Raw genomic sequence first — 22,909 nt, forward strand, 5'->3', positions numbered from 1 at the left:
CAGTCTTGTCTGATGACTGCTGCAGTTAAGCTTTGTATATTTGATACACTGATGTTTGATGTTAATGTGCAGCTAAGCACTTTTGTAAGATCCTCACTGTTTTACTGTAAAGATTTCTTTCTAGCTTTTGACATTTCGTTGAATACAATAAACTTGACACACTGAAAATGCAATCTTAACAATTCCTTTCTGGTCTCCATGTTTGTTCACATTTCATCCTGTTAACTTCCATCAGAGTGAGATACGCCAACAATGAACTGAACATTAAAGGCAACCAAGCTTATTGTCGGCTAGGTTGTTCTTATGGTACTGTCCCGTAAACAACTGCCACAGATGTTCATAGCCAGGTACACAACTGCAATGGAATCATCTTAAACAACCACATGAACAGTTTAACATATGGAACTTTCTCCATAGCATGTAGCTCAATAGAATGGAACTAGTTGTTATTGCTCACTTATGTGAAGAAGATATTTCAAATAGTTTGTAATAGTACATTAGCAAATTTTATATTAGTGCACTGTTTCTACTGTAAACAAACTTCAATAATTGGAAATGCTGGAACTATTTATCCTCAATTTGTGCTGTACATATTTATAACCTAAAGATATAACTGATGGAGCACATTTTTCTAAAACAAACAGGCCAAAAAATTTCCTTACACTTACCTGTAATACAAAACTACTAGTCCTACTGTTAAACTTTGTCATTTGTAGACAATGAATGAACAAATTTTATCATCAATGTCACTGACAAATCAGAATATTCAATTTACCTTTCACTCCTTGCTGAAGCATAGCATTTACAGTAATGAACTAGAGCACTACATTGCAAATGTCAACATTTCAAAACTGCACTACAGTACTGCTCAAACACAAAATTGTCAGTAGTGAGCAAGCGGGTGTATGTCTCCCACATACAGGGACAAAATGTTGGGAATTTAGACAAAATTCATCAACCGACCACAGCATAACAGACCGGATAATCATAACGGTCATAACAAAATTGGATTCTACATTTAGCCACTCACACAAGTTTGGTACCTTAATATTCAGTCAATTCCACCTGAACTAATACAGCACAGATGTTTAATCTTTAGCACGCATCCTTGTAAAAATTTGAGCAAAAACTAAACTTACAGAAATCTAGACCAACTAATCAATATAACGCATACAAACTGGGTTCACTACTGTCTATATTTATGAACTATGAAGTATATATCTGAATTTCTCCCCAACTTCCACACTGAACATAAATGTACATTTTATTCACAGCTGAATACAATTCTGAAGTTAACATTAATATTCGAAGTCTTTCGGCTTTGATACCTATTCAATTTTTTTCCGTGCCTCTACGAAATTCGAGTGAGAAGTCACTTAAAATACAATGCAAATTACATACCGAAAAATTTATTTTTCAGGGTGCAACGTGTCAGTAGTGTACACGTCACAAGAAATGTGTCAAAACAGTCTACAAATGGGCGTAGCCACTCACACCTTAGTTGTAAGCTTTTCAATTGTATCATACCACAATGACGTTCAAGTGAATTTGTAAATGTCACGACTGGCTTATTACTTACAATACAAAGTAACCAAACAAAGTTAACAATCACAGTTTCACTTACCTATGGTTGGAATAGTTGTTACTATTTCTCCTAACTTCAGTTTATATAAAATGGTGGTTTTTCCGGCAGCATCTAATCCCACCATCAATATCCTCATTTCCTTCTTGCCAAATAGGCCTTTGAAGAGATTTGCGAAAACATTTCCCATGTTTACTTAATCAGTACAAACACCTGTAGAGAAATGAAACACTTTCAATCACCAACATCAGAAAGCATGCTATTCCCAACTTTTGAGGTTAAGCAACGGGCAAGGCTATTGATTCTAAAATGGCATTGTATGACTCAACCACCGGCTCCTAACAAATTATATATTACGACAACAAACCGTTTACAGCGAGCAAGGCTGCCCCCGAATTATTAATGAAAACCGATAATTTCTGTACCGAACAACAATATGCACCAACATACACAACGACCAACCCAACGGAAAAGGTAGCTATTTGTCACCTTCCTCTGCAACCACTGCAATGTATTACTGCTCGATAGCACGTTAAAACATCTTACACACATTTATATAGTTTCAAGACAACACGTGCGATGTTTCCGTTGTTAATGCTGCAACATACTTACGCTCACAGCTTCCGTGACACACTCTTTCTTACGAAATGCTAGCACATTTACCAGGCCGCACACTAATAGTATATGTCAAAATGGCGGACGTGGAAGAGGATTCGTACTTCATGCCACGTATGGGGGTCTCACGATTGACGTAATTGGTCGAAGAGCTTACACGTGACCAAAATGTCAGGAAGCACTATCTTTGAAACGTCAGTGTAGGCTTGTATTTGGAGGAAAGACAGATTCAGCACAAGGTTAAGTGTGGAGTTCGACGAGAACGGAATGTGCACACTCTTTAACGAAAATTTGTGGTGAAACTGTGATGTGTTTTTAATATAATGAAATATTTTTCTTCGTTAGAACCTTCACTCACCGGTGTTGGTATCTGTAGACATTGGTAGCGGGCTTTTAAATAAGTTAATGAGAACGCTTCATACGTTATTCCGAATAATTAAATGATAACTTGGCATTTTGAATGAAGTAACGATTTTATTTTGTGTGTGTGTGGCACAGTTATTTTGAGCATTATCTCGAAACTGTGTTTTTCTTTTAATTTTCAATAAATTAATGGTTTTAGGGTGGGGTTGACATTACGTCCGTATTGAGATGTCACCGGTGTTTTTATGAGTGAAATAACTTTCGATCACATATATGAACACACATACGAAAACAAATTTCAAGCATTTATTTCTTCCTTGGTTCCATCATCTCATGTCACACTAAAAGTAGTTTAGATTAAAACAATGTATTGTATAGGGCAATTATGTGCTTTTTTTTTTAAGTTATCGAATTGGTGACTTTCGGAAGCGTGTTTATATGTCACTCTTTACCTACGAGAAGTACAATATATTTAACATAATCGAATCAACGTACCAAAATTATATATTTCTTTCCATAATTTAGCTATTTCAAGGCTCTGATTTGGAACTTATGTGACCGACCCCGCTCACACTGCCCTTCCAATTCCATTTACACTTCCTGTTCTCTTCCTTAGCTTCAGATTTACTTTTGTTCACCTTTCCCGTCTTTATCCAGATGAAAACAAAAACAAATAATCCTGAAAACCCTGCCCAAGCTTAATTTTATTTGTTTCTGTAGCAGATACTGTAACCGAATACTTATGGTTATTATCAGTAAATGAGAGTCATCTGGCTACTGTAATCCAAAACACTATGTGCATGTTTATTGTTCTTCTTAACACAAACATATTATTTCACATAAATGTACATTGAATCCCCCAACACTGAACAATATTTTGTGCTAAGTTAGACATATAAGCAACATGGGGGAAAACAGATTTTGAAGCATTTCACTAAACTAATTAACTGTGACCCAGCTGTAACTTTTATAAATGTTTAACTGTATTGTGGTGCACTTAGTTTTCTGGATGAAAGCAGCTTTTTTTTTTCAGGGCTGAATCCTTTCTCTTGCAAATAATTCTACCTGTCACAATAGATGCATTGCAAAACCAAATGAATCACCTGCGCTGAAACAAAATGCGTGAGCCTTCCATTTCCGCTCGCTTTGTTACAGCTCATATTTTATCTTCCACAGCTGACATGGTTTCAGCTGAAGATTAAGGAAAATGAGTTGCCCAGCTTTGGACTGGGAAGTTTAAAACAGAAGTGGCTGTTCTAGGCATAGAGCTCAGAGGAGTGCCAGAAGCACTCAGGTGCAAAATTTGGATCCAGGGTGTATCATAATTAGCAGCAAAAACTGACACAGGTGAAAGTGTACCATAAAAGAAGCAAAATGTAAACTTTTCAATAAAGTCACTATCTAATTGGCCTTAGATTTCACCCAAGGCCTACCTCACTTTGCCCAACATTGAGGTATGTGGTATGCCTACAGGCATCTACATTATATCCATACTCTGCAATCCATTGTGAAGTGCATGGCAGAGGATACATCCCATTGTACCAGTTATTAGGGTTCCTTCCAATTCTGTCCTTGTATGGAGCACAGGAAGAATGATTGTTGAATGACTCTGTGCATACAGTAATTAACTTAATCTTGTCCTCATGATCCCTATGTGAGTGATAGCTTGGAAGTTGTAGTACATTTTTAGTTATGATTTAAATCTGGTTCTCAAAACTTTGTTATTAGACTTTCTTGGGATAGTTTACATTTGTTTTCAAGAGTCTGCCAGTTCAGTTTCTGGGATATTCCGCGTAAAGTGGGACACACTTATGGTATGTAAACGTTTAAAATTTGGTACTTTTTATATATTTTTTTGAAAAAGCTGGGCTTTTTACTGTATGGCAACAATGGTTTGTGGCCCATTATTGCCTTCGCTTCATAATTTGTAGCCATTTTTATAACACCATATGTTCTTCGGTGTGATGAGCGTGTGAATTATTGGAGATTATTGGACCTTCATTTCAACTAACTGGCAGGTAAGAATTGGCATATCATTATCATTAAGGTATCAGATACATTATATAATGGTAAGACAGAGATTTAGGAACCAGGTTTTAAATTGTAAGACATTTCCAGGGGCAGATGTGGACTCTGACCACAATCTATTGGTTATGACCTGTAAATTAAAACTGAAGAAACTGCAAAAAGGTGGGAATTTAAGGAGATGGGACCTGGATAAACTAAAAGAACCAGAGGTTGTACAGAGATTCAGGGAGAGCATAAGGGAGCAATTGACAGGAATGGGGGAAATAAATACAGTAGAAGAAGAATGGGTAGCTTTGAGGGATGAAGTAGTGAAGGCAGCAGAGGATCAAGCAGGTAAAAAGACGAGGGCTAGTAGAAATCCTTGGGTAACAGAAGAAATATTGAATTTAATTGATGAAAGGAGAAAATATAAAAATGCAGTAAATGAAGCAGGCAAAAAGGAATACAAACGTCTCAAAAATGAGATAGACAGGAAGTGCAAAATGGCTAAGCAGGGATGGCTAGAGGACAAATGTAAGGATGTAGAGGCCTATCTCACCAGGGGTAAGATAGATACTGCCTACAGGAAAATTAAAGAGACCTTTGGAGATAAGAGAACGACTTGTATGAATATCAAGAGCTCAGATGGAAACCCAGTTCTAAGCAAAGAAGGGAATTTAGAAAGGTGGAAGGAGTATTCTTCTTCATGTGCCGTCTCCTCTAAGAAGGTTGGCTGTCATCATGGCAATTTCTGATCTTGATTTGGCTGATCTAAGGAGTTCTGACGTTGAACAGTTGTACCAATTTTTTAAATTGTCAATCCAGGATGTCCGTCTTCTACCCCTCGTTCTCTTCCCACAAATTTTCCCTTCTAGTATTATTTGCAATATTTTGTAATTTACTCCCCTAATAAGGAGGAGTATGTAGAGGGTCTATACAAGGGCAATGTACTTGAAGACAATATTACGGAAATGGAAGAGGACGTAGATGAAGATGAAATGGGAGATATGATACTGCGTGAAGAGTTTGACAGAGCACTGAAAGACCTGAGTCGAAACAAGGCCAGTTTGGATTCCGTAGAAACACTGGAACACGTGAGGCAATACTGACCTTACGACTTGCCTTAGAAGAAAGATTAAGGAAAGGCAAACCTACGTTTCTAGCATTTGTAGACTTAGAGAAAGCTTTTGACAATGTTGACTGGAATACTCTCTTTCAAATTCTAAAGGTGTCAGGGGTAAAATACAGGGAGCGAAAGGCTATTTACAATTTGTACAGGAACCAGATGGCAGTTATGAGAGTCGAGGGACATGAAAGGGAAGCAGTGGTTGGGAAGGGAGTAAGACAGGGTTGTAGCCTCTCCCCGATGTTGTTCAATCTGTATATTGAGCAAGCAGTAAAGGAAACAAAAGAAATTCGGAGTAGGTATTAAAATTCATGGAGAAGAAATAAAAACTTTGAGGTTCACTGATGACATTGTAATTCTGTCAGAGACAGCAAAGGACTTGGAAGAGCAGTTGAATGGAATGGACAGTGTCTTGAAAGGAGGATATAAGATGAACATCAACAAAAGCAAAACAAGGATAATGGAATGTAGTCTAATTAAATCGGGTGATGCTGAGGAAATTAGATTAAGAAATGAGACACTGAAAATAATAAATGAGTTTTGTTATTTGGGGGGCAAAATAACTGATGATGGTCGAAGTAGAGAGGATATAATACGTAGACTGTAAATTGCAAGGAAAGCGTTTCTGAAGAAGAGAAATTTGTTAACATCGAGTATAGATTTAAGGGTCAGGAAGTCGTTTTTGAAAGTATTTGTATGGAGTGTAGCCGTGTATGGATCTGAAACATGGACGATAAATAGTTTGGACAAAAAGAGAATAGAAGCTTTCGAAATGTGGTGCTACAGGAGACTGGTGAATATTAAATGAGTAGATCACATAACTAACGAGGAGATACTGAGTAGAATTGGGCAGAAGAGAAATTTGTGGCAAACTTGACTAGAGGAAGGGATCGGTTGGTAGGACATGCTCTGAGGCATCAAGGGATCACCAATTTAGTATTGGAGGGCAGCGTGGAGGGTAAAAATCGTAGAGGGAGACCAAGAGATGAATACACTAAGCAGATTCAGAAGGATGTAGGTTGCAGTAGGTACTGGGAGATGAAAAAGCTTGCACGGGATAGAGTAGCATGGAGAGCTGCATCAAACCAGTCTCAGGACTGAAGACCACAACAACAACATATTTATATTACTGTTATATACCCTAATGTATTGCTTAAAAAGTATAAAACTGAAGTAGGTAAATCGTAGATTGAGGCAAATTATATAATACAACAGTGTGAACATTCTTGAAACATGAGTCACTTTCATGTAATTAAATTTTTATACCAAGAGAGATATTAGAGAGAACTTTATCTTCTCTGGTAATTTACTTCTTAGTGTGAATGTGTAACTAATATCAATGCTACAAATTTCCCAATTTCATCCCGTATTGTAAAAACAGAAGATTAAATGTGTAATGTGAATCACATAATATGAGTCACAGTTGTATTATTTTAAGATTTGAAGAAGAGGATGTTCTTATTATGGATGCCTTCAGCAGCAGCAGAAAAACAGAGTAAGAGAAGGGAAAATTCACATAGTGAAGGAAAATATGAAGAATTTAAGAAGCAGCATCTGGAAGAAGCTCAAAAAAAGCCAGCAGAAGCAGAAACAAAAGTTTTTACAGTTGAGTCAACATAAGCAAGGATTGTGAAACTTAATTTGACTCAGATATGTTCTTCCACGCCATCAGTCCCAAACATAAAAAGCATTCACTGCTTTCACTACAAGAAAGGAGTACTACAGACATATCTGTTGTCTCAAAAGGATTTTGCTTCTGAAGATCACCATACTGAGGAAATTATAGAAAGTGTGAAAATTGGAGACTGGTACAAAGTAGAATATGACAGTAAACTGAATGCTGGAGAAGTACGCGCAGTTTTTGGAAATTGTTACTTAATCAGTGCAATGGAGTTTGCTGGTCACTATTGGAAATAGCCTGTAAAATGTGACAAAATTATAAAGAAAATCAATCCACTTGATGTTGTCAATGTAGGAGGATATTTTCATTTCTCTGGCTTTTAATTGAATTTACAATTCATTTTCCCAGATGTCATGCTCTTATAATTTTTCACGGTGTTTGAAGAGTGAAATTTTAAGTTTCTTATTTGGCACATAATGTCATATTTTCATTTCTCTGTTTGCAGGAAAAAAGTTTTTTTCCTAAAAAGATGTAGCAAGTAACACGAGTCAAGTAAAACTGAGTCAAATGCGTTTTTCAATATATTCGAATATTTTACATGGTATAAATATTTTTAGAAATCTGTAACTCTGTCATTTTAATGCCAGCCTAATATGCATTTTAACACTTCAAGATCTTTGCCTAAATAACACAATTTGTTATATTGCTAGAGAAGGCCGAAATGCACGCTATAAGCTCACACAGGATGGCGTGAGGTCTGAAACAGGATACGTAATGAATGCTATAAAGAAAAGTACGTAGCTTCTGGAATACTTAACTTTAATCCATCATTTGTATACATCGTTCTTGATGAGACATGCTTCATACGATAACTATCAATTCCTATGGCGCCTTGCTAGGTCGTAGCCATTGACTTAGCTGAAGGTTATTCTAACTATCTTCTCTGCAAATAAACGAGGCTTCGGGGTTGCATCGCTAGCTAAGTCGTCCGTACAACTGGGGCGAGTGCTAGTAAGTCTCTCGAGACCTGCCGTGTGGTGGCGCTCGGTCTGCGATCACTGACAGTGGCGACACGCGGGTCCGACATGTACTAATGGACCGCGGCCGATTTAAAGCTACCACCTAGCAAGTGTGGTGTCTGGCGGTGACACCACATTCCTCCCCCGCAAATTGGCGAACGGTCGTGTTATAAGGCTTCCGCCCGCCGTGGGGAGGACCCCATGTTGGCGTCTGCGATGAGGTGGGGAGCCTAACAATAGGCGAGACTGTGCCACCCGCACCCGGCCATTCGGTCCGAGGGGAGCTAGGAAACGCCTGAAAACCTAGTCCAGGGTGCACGCCAACATGCGGTGTTTGCACCCGTAAAGAGACAGGAGGGGCCGAATGGTCGACCTCCATCGCGTCGGGGTACCCGACGCGTGAAGACGCCATGTGGTCCGGAGCGGGCAAGAGTTCCATGGTGGAGGACTGCTGGTCACAGGAAGCGACCGGCGGCGCGTGACCCAGGGAGGTGCTTGGCGGCTGCAGCGACACGTCCACTGCGGGCGGCGTCGGCGGGAGAACAGGCAGCGGCGGTGGCGCGTCGCCATGGGGCAAAATGGAAGGCAGCATCGGTAACACCTGGGGATGAGGCGAGCCAGTAGATGGGTCCCCAGGGCACTGACCGGACGGCACCGTCGCTGAAAGCAGACGGGGAGCGGCAGAACCCAGGCGACGACAGAGGCGCAGCTGATTGAGATGCCGACGCACCTCACCAGAGGCCCCCAAAACCAGATACATAGCGCGGCCGAGGCAGCGAAGAATGCGCCCTGCGAACCAACGCCGTGAACCGCGATAGTTGCGATAATAGACAATGTCGCCTGGAGCAAAAGCAGGCATCTGCCGCAGCACAGGAACCTGATGCGGCGGATGCAGCAAAGACATCAAGGTTCGATGAGGACGACCATGGAGCAACTCAGCCGGCGAGCGACCATCTCGGGGCTGAGAGCGATACGAAGACAAAAATATCAATAACGCGTCCTCCCGAGAATGCGACTCTTTCAGCTTCAACATCTGTGACTTGAAAGTCCAGACCAATCGTTCAGCGGCACCGTTTGCCTGAGGCGAAAATGGTGCGGATGTCAGATGTTGAATACCATTGGCCTTGCAGAATGACTGAAATTCTGCGGACATGAATTGTGGGCCATTGTCGGAAACGATAGTCTGTGGAAGACCTTCAATGCAATAAATAGTGGATAATGCTTGGATGGTGGCAGATGACGTCGTGGAAGACATCCGGACAACAAAAGGAAAATTACGGAATGAATCGACCAGAACCAACCATCGAGCATTCCAGAATGGACCAGCAAAATCGATGTGCAAGCGTTGCCAAGGGGAAGTGGCTTTCGGCCATGCAAAGAATTTCCGCGGCGGTGCGGAGTGTTGTTCGGCACACGCCATGCAAGAAGAGCACATTTTCGTAATCGCAGCTTCGATTCCGAACCAAGTACAGTGCCGACGAGCAAGTTGTTTCGTTCGCACTATACCCCAATGTCCTTGGTGGAGAAGCCGTAAGACAGAGGACTATAACGAACATGGGACCACTACTCTGGACTGATCATTATCAGAACGCAACAACAAAACACCACGTCGAACAAAAAGTCTCTCCTTGCGAGCAAAAAATCTGCGAACCAACGGATCCTCGATCCGTGACTTTGACAAGGGCCATTGCGTAGCAACAAAATGCAAAACAGTAGCAAGGACAGGGTCAGCAGCTGTGGCTGTAGCTACACGACGAAAATCGATCGGAAACGATTCGACCACGACATCGGTTTCCGAATCAATGAACATGCAAGCAAGTTCGGAAGAATCGAATGCGCTATCCTCAGCAACAGGCAAACGGGACAACGCATCGGCGTTTCCGTGCTTGGCAGTGGACCGATACAAGATATCGTAGTGGGACTGCGAGAGGAAAATAGACCAGCGAATGAATTTCTGTGCTGTACGTGGAGGTACAGGCTTGTTCGGATGAAAAAGCGATGTCAAAGGTTTGTGGTCTGTGATGATGGTAAAGTGACGACCATACAAGAAATCGTGAAACTTTGTAACACCAAACACGAGAGCCAAAGCTTCTTTCTCGATCTGTGAATAATTTCTTTGCGCTGACGAGAGCAATTTGGACGCAAAGGCAATAGGGCGATCATGTGAACCATCTTTGTGCGCAAGCACAGCTCCGATCCCGAAATCCGATGCGTCTACCATCAACAAAAGGGGTTTCTGGGGATCGAATGGCGTAAGGCAAGTATTCGAAAGCAACGCCGACTTCAACTGGCGAAAGGCGCGTTCGCATTCCGTCGACCAGACGAACGGAACACCTTTACGGCGTAAGCGATGACGCGGAGCTGAAATGGAAGAGGCATTGCGCAGAAAGCGATGATAGTAATTTATTTTACCCAGCACACTCTGCAGCTGCTTCAAATTCTGCGGCGAAGGCAAGTCTTATATGGCACGGAGGTGCTCTGGACTCGGATGTATGCCTTGGGCATTGATTACATGTCCCAAATATGGTAAGTCACGAGCAAAAAACACACATTTGTCCTTCCGCAAGCGAAGACCATTTTGTCGCAAGACCTGAAATAATGTCCGGAGGTTTGCTAAATGTTCATCTTCTGTCTTTCCGGAGATCACAATATCGTCCAGATAGTTTGCTGCAGTAGGGACCGACGCACAAACAGTTTGTAGATACTGCTGAAACAATGCAGGGGCGGATGCGCACCCGAATGGCAGTCTTTTGAAGCGATACAACCCAAGATGCGTGTTAACCACCAAAACGCGCTGGGATTCTTCGTCCACCGGTATTTGCAAGTACGCATCTGCTAGGTCCAACTTAGAAAAATATGTACCCGGGCACAGTTTGTCAAAAAGATCTTCCGGGCGGGGTAAAGGATAAGTTGCAATCACTAGTTGTGGATTCACTGTTGCCTTGAAGTCCACACAAAGTCTCAATTTTCCGGAAGGTTTTGGCAAAATTACTAAGGGTGAGGCCCAGAGAGAAGCCTGCACACATTCAATTACACCTTGTGATTCTAAATCGTGTAATGTTCTTGCGACCTCATCACGCAATGCGTGGGGAACATTGCGCGCCCTGAAAAATTTCGGTTGCGCGTTTACTTTCAGTTCCAAATGTGCTTTATAGTTCTTAGCGCAACCTAGGCCCGGTGCAAAAATGTCTGCAAATTCTTCACACAGACGAGAAACACTGTCTGAAGGCACAGTCTGATTCACTGATAGGACCTGATTTACTATAGACATGTTAAACAACTGAAATAAATCTAAACCAAACAAGTTTACTGCAGAAGAAGAACTAAGTACGTAAAATGACACAAGTTTTGTTTGTCCCTTGTATGTTGCAAGAAGGCTGCACTGTCCTAACACAGGGATCTTGTGACCCGAATATGTAGTTAGCTTAACATTTGCGGCACGCAATGGAGGAGTGCCCAGTTGTTTGTACGTGACTTTATTGATCAATGAAACTGCAGCTCCGGTATCGAGCTGGAATGGGATCACGTTGCCATTAATGTCCAAGTCTACAAAAAGTTTATTGTCCTGCTGACGACAAGAACGACTGTCTCGTGCAACGTGAACAGACACTGGTACAGACTCACTCGCGACTTGACGTGATTTCCGGCGACGGCGACGCACACTATTTGTGGGACGAACACAGTCACTGTTAGAGAAAGCGGCACTGGACGGAGTGGAATTAATGACATGAATTTCCATGGGCGAAGGTTCACGAGCCTGAGCATTCTTGGTGTGATTCCGGCGCGAAGCAAAGGGCCGGGAATGGTGTTTTGTGTCCGATCTGAGCTTTTTCTGGCAAACACTCTGAACATGTCCTTTTTTATTACAGAAAAAGCAAATAGCTTGGCGTGACGGGCAATTCTCACGCGAATGTCTAGTAGCACACCGCGGACATGATTTTAGCACTGCATTTGCGTGCTGGCGCGGGACACGGGGCTGCGCGGACGTGCGCGAGGGCTGTTTACAGTTTCGTGCAGCTCGCCCGGCGGGCCGGTTAATGTGACACACGGCTGGCGAAGTTGCAAATGATTCCTGAGCAAAGTCAAGTGTGTCTTGCCTATCCAATATGTCTATCACTTGTTGAAGGGAGGGATTGACTAGTTTCAAAATTTGCTCCCGTATACGAACATCAGAAACGTTCTGTGCAATTGCATCACACACCATAGTATCTGAATAAGGGAGTCTACATTCACACTCAAAAGCACAATCCCTGGTAAGGCCTTGCAAAGTTGCAACCCACTCCCGATTAGTTTGACCGGCCGTACGTTTTGTACGAAAGAACGTATACCTTTTTGCAACTACATTAACTGATTCTTTGAAATATGCATCTAATGCAGACAAAATTTCTTCGTAGGACAGAGTTGCTACGTCGCGTCGGGGAAATAATTTCACTATCACACGGTACGTTTGCACCCCTACACACGCCAATAAATGAGGCTGCCGCTCGTTACCTTGAATTCTGTAGGCGGCGAGATGAAATCCAAACTAGCGTGACCACTCCGTCCAGGTTTTCACCTCCGCATCGTAGTGCCGAAACGGGGGTGCAACAGCATGTTGTGGCTGCGGTAGCGGTGAAGCGGCGCCAGCCGCATCAGTTTGCATTGCACGTTGACCCTGGACGAGCTGTCCAAGGGCATCCAATAAGGCCTGCGTCTGCTGATTCTGCAAGCGATAAAATTCGGACAGTACATCTGGAGATTGTGGCGAAGCCATGACACAAGTAAATTAGAGCAATACGAACGCGAAATCCTCTTTTAAGCCTCGTCGCCACTTGTTATATTGCTAGAGAAGGCCGAAATGCACGCTATAAGCTCACGCAGGATGGCGTGAGGTCTGAAACAGGATACGTAATGAATGCTATAAAGAAAAGTACGTAGCTTCTGGAATACTTAACTTTAATCCATCATTTGTATACATCGTTCTTGATGAGACATGCTTCATACGATAACTATCAATTGCTATGGCGCCTTGCTAGGTCGTAGCCATTGACTTAGCTGAAGGCTATTCTAACAATCTTCTCTGCAAATAAACCTGGCTTCGTCAGTGTTGCATCGCTAGCTAAGTCGTCCGTACAACTGGGGCGAGTGCTAGTAAGTCTCTCGAGACCTGCCGTGTGGTGGCACTCGGTCTGCGATCACTGACAGTGGCGACACGCGGGTCCGACATGTACTAATGGACTGCGGCCGATTTAAAGCTACCAACTAGCAAGTGTGGTGTCTGGCGGTGACACCACACAATTAATAATGATGATTTACAAAAGAAAATATGGGTTTATAGATTGATAATAAGTCAACATAATAAAACACTGATTTCAAAATATAAACATGAGTCATGATGGAATCTCCCTTCTTCACCATCACTGTACACTATCCCATTTGTCAAACAAACCTGTGACCATTTGTGCTGCCCTTCACTGTATACATTCAGTATCCTATATTAGTCCTATTTGCTATGGACACCATACGCTTGAGCAGTCACACTTGTGATTTGTAAGCAATTTCCTTTGTAGACTGGTTGTACTTCACCAGTATTCTACCCATAAACTGAAGTCTACTACCTACTTTACCCACAATTAAATCTGTGTGACCGAGCGAGGTGGCGCAGTGGTTAGACACTGGACTCGCATTCGGGAGGACGACGGTTCAATCCCGCGTCCGGCCATCCTGATTTAGGTTTTCCGTGATTTCCCTAAATCACTCCAGGCAGATGCCGGGATGGTTCCTCTGAAAGGGCACGGCCGACTTCCTTCCCAATCCTTCCCTAATCCGATGAGACCGATGACCACGCTGTCTGGTCTCCTTCCCCAAAAAACAACAACAACAACAACAAATCTGTGTGATCATTCCATTTCATATCCCAACAAAGTGTTACACCCAGCTACTTCAGATGGTCAATTCCAGCTGTGACTTGTCCATATTATAGTCATAGGATATTATATTTTTTCGCTTTGTGAGGTGCACAGTTTTACATTTCTGAACATTTAAAGCAAGCTCCCAATCTTTGCACCAGTTTGAAATCTTATAAAGGTCTGAGTGAATATTTGTGCAACTTCTTTCAGACAGTACTTCATTACAGATAACTGTGTCATCTGCAGAAAGTCTGAAGTTACTATTAATACTGTCTGCAAAGTCATTAACCCAGATAACCCTGACGTCCTTCTGGAAGGACGATGTCACTCACTGTTGAAATTATTTATTTTTGTGAATAACGCATTGTCGCATCGGACTGTGACGTATTGTTATATGAAGTAGGCAGTCAGTTGCGCACTTCGACAGTCAGTTTGACGCTGTCGTTCATAGTGAGTGATAAACTGTGTCTTGAAAGTAGGGCCGATTTTACCATGGACGAACTGACTGACCTTGTCATCAATGGGTATGTATATTTTCTTTCATATTGCGTCAATAATTCTTAAACTTGTCATATAATATCTTAAAGAATTAACCTATATTATTTATGGGTTCATATTACGATTGAAAGTTTTTGTCAGTTGTAATTCAATAATGTTTTCAACCGTCCTTCCAGAAGGACATCAGGGTAATATGTTGTCATTTTGTATTCACAGAAAACGATGTACACTGATGGAACTTTTGGACATGTTAGAATCAAAAGATGAGGAAATACCCAATACTGGTGTGAATGTAACATTACACCCTCCTCTAAATTCAACTGATGACGTAACAGATGAAGATTCGGGTGCTGAAGAAAATCCAAGTGTAGATAAATTACCACCAAGTCAGCTCAAAGCTACTGCGCTTTGTGATTTGGCCATTTCTACCAGTGGTAATGCTGTGAGTGCAACAAGGAAACAATCCTTTACCTCATGTTGTTCCAGGACCCTCCAGCAGTACAAAAACAGCAACAATAACAACAACCACAAACAAATCAGCAAAGCTATCAAAGAATAAAGTTCTAAACCTCAAGAAATATAACTGGAAAAGTGCTGAAATAGGTAATCCAACACCTGTATGGCCTCTGATGTTCACAGTTGCAATGAAGAAAGGGCGAACACCACTTGAATATTTCCAACAGTTTTTTGATAACAAAGTGCTTCAAATGATGGTCACTTACACAAATCAGTATGCAGCCGAGAGAAATAGACTAGATGATTGTTCAGAAGATGAGATGTTGGTGTTTATTGCAATACTTCTGCTAAGTGGATATGTAACAGTGTCGCGCAGAAAGATGTACTGGCAATCAGATAAAGACAGTCACAATGACCTCGTAACAAATGCCATGTCCAGACATCGATTTGACTTTATCTTTTCCAATTTGCATGCATGCAACAATGACAATTTAGATAAATCAGACCGTTTTGGGAAAATCCGTCCATTACTGTGTGTGCTGAAAGGTAGATTCAAACAATTTGCACCTCACGTGCCATATCATTGTGACGATGAATCGATGGTCCCATACTTTGGAAGTCACGGGTGCAAACAATTCATAAAAGGAAACCAATCCGATTCGGATTCAAATTTTGGTGTGGAGGCACAAGTGGTGGATATATTATTTGGCTCAAACCCTACCAAGGAGCTGGCACGTGTAGTAAGGATTACGAAACGAAAGGTATGGGGTACAGTGTGGTAATGACTTATGTTGACCACTAACTTCCACATGTTCCATATCGAATATACTTTGATAACCTCTTTACCAGCGTTGAACTACTACATGACCTAAAAGAGAGGGGCGTGGAAGCAACAGGAACAATAAGAGGAAACAGAGTTAAGAATTGTACTCTATCACCTGTAGATAAAATTATAAAAGAAAATAGAGGATCATATGAAGTTTGTTCTGACTCATCATCCGGGATTTCCATTGTACGTTGGAATGATGACAATGTTGTTACTGTAGCCACCAACTTTGACAGAGTGCAACCACTATGCTCTGTAGCAAGATTTTCCAGGGACAAAAGAAAAGGGTTAGCGTGCCTCAACCTACACTCCTACAATAATCATATGGGAGGCATAGATTGAGCTGACCAAAATGTATCCCTGTATAGATACTCTATAAGAGGGAAAAAGTGGTATTTCCCAATCATTGCACATTTTATAGACATTGCAGAGCAAAATGTCTGGGATATTTACAAGCACAACGAAGAACCCATAGATCATCTGACATTTCGTCGTCGAATTGTCACAATTCTTGAAAGTAACAAGAGTCACTACCAGCAGAGGACATCCTAGTAAGAGGGCAAAACTAGATTCTAGATTTGATGGAAGAGAACATTATGTTGCTGAATTACCAACGGATGAGATAACAAAAAAGAAGCAGCTGAAATGTCGAAGTTGCCACAAAAAAACTACTACTGTGCATAAAATGTGACGAACCACTTCATTTTTGTTGCTTTTTGTCTTATCATACTAGTACATAAAATATGTGTATAGGTTATTTTCTTTGTTTTTTGTATTTATTAGCTGTTTTAGCTCATAACTGAAATTTATTTATGTTTATTTGAAAGTATAAAAACCAAAACAAGTTAATTGTGCAATGTCATATACTTTAAAAACATGTTCCCTTATTGTCCTGACGTCCTTCTAGAAGGACACCCATATTTGGAAATACTAAATAAAAATAAATACTAAAAATTGTTTTTACTTTCTTCCTTACAATCTTGTGATTGAATGTAGATAAGATGTAAATCAATTTTGAAAAACAAATAATTCAGGACTATCTGGGTTAATATACAACATGAGCAGCAAGGGTCGTAGCTCACTTCTCTGGTGCACAACTAAAGTTAGTTCTACATCTGACTACTGCTCTCCATCCAAAATGACATGCTGTGTCCTCCTCACCAAAAAATAATGAATCCAATCACAAATTTCACATGATAGCCTTTTTGGTTCAACTTTTGGTAATAAGTGTAGGTGTGCTTCTGTGTCAAATGCTTTTTAGAAATGAAGAAATACTTCATCTACTTGACTGCCTTGATCCAAAGCTTTCAGTATGTCATATGAGAAAAGTAAAAGTTGTTTTCAAAATCCATGCTGGTTGGCATGGAAGATGTCAAGATACCTCAGTATGTTTGAGCTCAGAATATGTTCTAAGACTCTACAACAAATCAGTGTCAAGGATACTGGATGGTAATTTTGTGGATCACTTTTACTACTCTTTTTAGTTAGAAGATGGGCTAACTCAGCTGCAAATTCAGTAAAGAATCTGTTAGGAATTCCATTGGGCCCTGGAACTTTGTACAATTTTAACAATTTCAGCTGTTTCACAATACCAGTGACACTAATACCTATTTCACTCATCTTTTCAACAGTACAAGGATTAAGTTAGGGCATTTCTCCTGGGTTTTCCTTTGTGCAGGAACATTTGAAAACAGAATTGAGCATTTCAGCTTTTGTATTGCTACCCTCAATTTCAGTTGCTGTCTCATTTGCTAGATATTGGGAACTAACTTTGCTGCAACTAACAGCCTTTACATACAACCAGAATTTCTTTGGGGTTTGTGAAAGATCATTGGACAATAGTCTGCTACAGTAGTGTTTGAAGTATTCACGCATTGCTCTCTTTACAGTCAAACATATTTCATTCAGCAACTGTCTATTTTTAGTCCTATGCTTTGTTTTAGGCCTATTTTACAGTAGGCTCTTTATCTTTAGAAGTTTCTTGACAGTGACTGTATACTATGGAGGGTCCCTCCCACATGAACTGTTCAGCTGGGTACTTATCTGTCCGATGGATGGTCACCTGGTCTTTTAAGCTTGAGAGATGATTTCTCTAGCCGGCCGGTGTGGCTGAGTGGTTCTAGGCGCTACAGTCTGGAACTGCGTGACCGCTACGGTTGCAGGTTCGAATCCTGCCTCGGGCATGGATGTGTGTGATGTCCTTAGGTTTAAGTAGTTCTAAGTTCTAGGGGACTGATGACCTCAGATGTTAAGTCCCATAGTGCTCAGAACCATTTGATTTCTCTAAATGCTCCTGCCCTGCGCTGAAAGCTGCAAGTTCCTCATTGAGATATGACACTAATTATTTTGTTGTTTAGTTTACTGAACATATATATCTTTCTGCTTGTTCTTGTTGTCCTTTATACTTTTGTGTGCATTGTTACCACCGCTGTGTCATGATCACTGATACCATTTTGAAAAGACCTCAAAGAGGTCAGGTCTGTTTGTTTCCATTAAATTCAGTCCATTTCCACCATGAGGGGAGTTCCTAACTATCTGTTGTAAGTACTTTTCAGAGAAGGTATGATGGGCACACACATTTTTTGCTGCTGATATAAGCCAATTTATTTATTTTCATCCCCCCTCACTTTTTTTGTGGAAAGTGAAATAATTTGTTAACTAGGGAATCCAAAACCTCCATTATTAAACAAAAAATAATAGTATTTTTTTTTTATTTTCAGCCTTTCCACCCATTGTTCAATATGCAGCACATTTTTTATTGAACCTGGAACAACGTAACAGGCAGGTCTCGTTCTTTCACTGACAACTTTTACATACCTTAGGATTACTTTAATGACAATATTATGAGGGTCATTCCACGTGAAGTGCCCTAGGGCTCCCAGCTCAGCCATCTTCAATTTTGATGAATTTTGTATGTAGTATGTACCTGAGGACCCTACATGAACTCACGCAAAGTTTCAGGCTCATCTGTAACATTGGGTGAAGTGCTAGAGCCACTTTTGTGGAGACCTCTTTTACCAAGACCAAAAATTTGTGAAGAAATCTTAAAGTTTGTTATTTCACTGTCCCTAATGTAAAAGAGCTCAACTCTGCTTCTGGGTATAGTGGTACAACTTTTTTTGCTCTACACACAAATGATGGAAGTAGAGTTCAGAAAGCAGTGCATTTGTCATAATCTCAGTTCGAAGTGGGCAGCAAATCATGTTGCGAGAAATTTGTCCCATGCTTTAACGAGGCATAAGTAGTGGAGAAAGTGCGCTATGGGCCTGATCTTTTGCCAAACTACTGTCTGTGTGGGTGTTTAGTTTATCGCAAATTTGGGCCTGGCTTGTGTGTTTAATTACTGTGCTACCATCCTGTAAATTTGCTGAAAAGCACAAATGTATCAAAATAGACCCATGTTCAAAGTCATGTGTTTCAAAATGGACACCTACCACATTACATTCATTAACACCATACAACAGAGCACTTTTCATTCTATTAGAAAAACTTTTCCATTTTGGTGTCTCTTTGGGTAAGGTGCAAAAACTGTAACTAAACTATTGAATTTTTTTTCTAATTTGAGAAAAATCCTTGCATTTGTCCATGGCCTGTACCAATCTCATTTACTGGTAGCCCCATCGCCAAGGAGCCATGCCCGATAGCCATGCAAGGTCAGCCACGGGTGGGTTTCTTTCCTGGAGGTTCTCGAGCTTGAAAGTGGAAGTCTAACAGGTTCCCAAGCCTGAATGTGAGTATCCAAGCCTTGTATGGGTCTCTTTGCGGTTCCCAAGCCATAATGCAGATTCTTCAGTTGTTAAATGCTTTAAATCTGTTGCCGATTGCCAAAACTATTTCTTCCAGCAAACTGTATTGCCACCACATCATTGAAGCAGCTGGAACTGCTATGGCTGCAATTATCTGTTGTTCTGGAATCCAGTGTATGTCTCTTCTGGCTGGCCAGTGAAATGACTGAGCAGCATCCATGAGGATGCATGAAATTAATCAAGGCATCTTTTTCTTCACATGAAAGTTCATGGATATTTCCTGTCCACCATTTTCCATCATAAACGCAAGTGACATACTGGCCAGGCTGTAGTTCAGTATGGCAACATGTTTAGTAGCAACTTTAGCATATCAGTTAACATTTTCTATAAAGGACAATGTATCATTTGATACTCTATGAATCTGACGTCAGTTTTCATCAATTGTCACAAAATGGTGATGGTCTCTTGTACCAAACACTGTACATCCATCCTCAAAATGTTTTTCTTGATCAGTTTTTGCATCTTCAATAATTTCTTTTTTTTAATATAGATAAATTCAATGCCTTGCACATTATTATTATTATTATTATTATTATTATTTATTTTTGCAATATTTAAACAGGTCAGTTGATGTTAAGATTTGGTTGTCAATTGGGCACTGAAGGCTAGCTCTTGCTGCTAAATGCTTAACTGTGTCCCCATTTCTGTCACATGATGACTTCTCGTTGTGTGTTCCAAAAAAAATTCCATTCTGCAGTAATGCCAAAATCTTTTTTATGATGGCAAAGATTTAGGAAGCTCTTAAAATTTTTGTACTGTGCGGCAGAACTGTCACTAAAATAATGAATATGCTTAATTTCTTCAAAAATGCACTTCAGTGATTTGATCAAGTACATTAAAAACACATGCACTGCAATGGTGTCATGTCGGAGGCAATCACTGATTATGCAGTAGCTGATGCTTTTTAATTCTTCCCTATCTTTGCAGTAAATGACAAATGGATGTACTGTAGCTTGACTATTTTGTCAGTGGAATCCTTGAACTGCATCTTGGACAATAAAGGAGTAATTATCAGCAAAATCCATTAATGTAATCAATTCTCCTGGTTTTGAGACTTCCTTTAGTGAACTGCAAATGCTTGCTCTGATGCTTAGCAATGTAGTGGTGAATAGAAAGGGCCAAAAGTTTTGTAACTAATAGTTCAGTGAATTTTTCAACGGTCATTTCTCTGGTTTCAAGTGTATCTCTGTCAGTGTAAGTCGATTGTTTGAATTGAATTGTGTCCTCGGGATCGATATCTGCAAAAGGGCCTTCCAAATATTCCTTTAGAGCTTCTGTTCATGGACATACTTCACAGTGATGAAGCACACAATCCTTTGTTTCCAAATTACAGACAAATTTGCTCAGTAACATTTTGGGGTCAATGGAAGCATCCATTTCCACCCAGCTGCTTTGACCCGTGATGTAAGGGCATTGTTGTGTGTGACATCATTATGGTGCGGAGTTTGTGAGTTGGTTGTGCTTGTAGACATCGTCTTGTGATTGATGGTACCCTCTGGTGGTGTGTGCGTGTGTGCTGAGTGTAATGTGTTGTATTTGGTTCATTTGGGCCTTGGTGTTGGATGTGTTAAGTCGTTAGAAGTGTTTGTAATTCGAGACGTGAAGTTTGGAAGTTTTTTCAGTGTGTTATCAATTTTTGTTGTTTATATGTTTGACACTTTCGTTAGGTGTTACTGGTTTGCTGTTTGTGGTGTTGTAAGACCTTTAATTTATTGTGTGATTTCTGTTGTTAGGTATGGATATGGCGATGAAATATAACAGTGCTATGTTGCAGTCGGAGATGAGAGAGGACATGTTGTCTGTTATTAAATCCCTCCAGTTATTTGGAATGATTGCTGAGATGGTGAAGTGTAGTATTTGTCGCGAGAATGTGAGGTTGACCAGAGTTCCATAGTCTCTGACCAGGGACGGGTACATGTGGTGATGTTGGCGCACACACGTGTGTGTGTGTGTGTGTGTGTGTGTGTGTGTGTGTGTGTGTGTGTTGGGGGGGACCTACTTTGCTGTGCTGGAATTTGTTGGTGGCAAGTAATTAGTTTCTTGGATTTATTCTTCTTGAGTTTGTGATGTTTTGTGTTTTTATGTTGTATTTAATGTGTGTTAATTTATGTATGGATGTTTGATTTTTGGATTTTTGAGGTGCTGTGGTTTGGTTTTATGTTTCGTGAATTTTCGTTATCAGTAGTTGCGGTTGACCTATATAGGTTAAGTAGGTTAAGAGAAGTGTCAGAGTCCTGTAGATTTTTGTTGGTGTAGCAAAATGTAATTTTTTTGTTTGTCATTTTGTGTGTTTTGGGATTGTAGGTTATCTCCATTTTTTAAAATTTTTTTTTTTTTGTTTTTTTTTTTTTTTGTAGCTTGCACCCATCCTAAAACCGTAATTCCCCGCAGTTGTCCCATTAATTTGATTGTATTTTTGAAGGGAGAGTTTACTGTCTTATTTATATGTATTTTCATGTTTCTTGCTGTGTGTATGTAGTGACATAACAGGCGCTATATTGGAGATGCTTAGAATAGCCATTTCTGCCGTATTGATGACTTCATGGGTCTAAGCACACGGGTGGAATCGGCCACTTCTGTAATCCCATATTTTGTAATCTTCTTTTATTAGGCTGTGTGCCAGCATTAGTTTCACATTTTGATATATTGTGCAGACAAAAACGGAATGTGAACCAGCTGTGCCCGCAGTCACACACTACTTTGGCCTTAATTCATAAAATTTGGGAAATCCAATTTCCAATCCATTTTTATTGCAGTACACAACAATCATTTCTCTTAAGTTGCTCAGTAATAAGAATTTTTGTTTTTGAACCTTTTCTCCAGTCCTCTTTTCCTGGACAAATTCGACTAAACACTTCATCATAAAAATGTTATGACTCTAGCCTTCATGCTGATAATTCGCAGCCGGCCGGAGTGGCAGGGAGGTTCTAGGCGCTACAGTCTGGAACCGTGCGACCGCTACGGTTGCAGGTTCGAATCCTGCCTCGGGCATGGATGTGTGTGATGTCCTTAGGTTAGTTAGGTTTAAGTAATTCTAAGTCTAGGGGACTGATGACCTCAGATGTTAAGTCCGATAGTGCTTAGAGCCATTTGAATTCTTGC

The 22,909-nt window shown here is 40.6% G+C and overlaps 1 protein-coding gene across 1 annotated transcript in view; it reads right to left on the reverse strand.

Annotated features, from left to right (window-relative positions):
• LOC126475331 (ADP-ribosylation factor 1) overlaps nt 1–2,344 on the reverse strand; it is a 55,318-nt gene extending 52,974 nt beyond the window's left edge. The window contains exons 1-2 of the mRNA XM_050103119.1: nt 2,195–2,344; nt 1,625–1,795 (exon numbers count right to left, since the gene is read on the reverse strand). Coding sequence (XP_049959076.1) covers nt 1,625–1,772 — 148 coding nt within the window. The 5' untranslated portion in view covers nt 1,773–1,795; nt 2,195–2,344. The remainder of the gene's footprint in view (nt 1–1,624; nt 1,796–2,194) is intronic.
• Between the last annotated feature and the right edge of the window lie 20,565 nt (nt 2,345–22,909).

This window comes from Schistocerca serialis, chromosome 4, assembly GCF_023864345.2.
Source record: "Schistocerca serialis cubense isolate TAMUIC-IGC-003099 chromosome 4, iqSchSeri2.2, whole genome shotgun sequence".
Lineage (NCBI taxonomy): Eukaryota > Metazoa > Arthropoda > Insecta > Orthoptera > Acrididae > Schistocerca > Schistocerca serialis.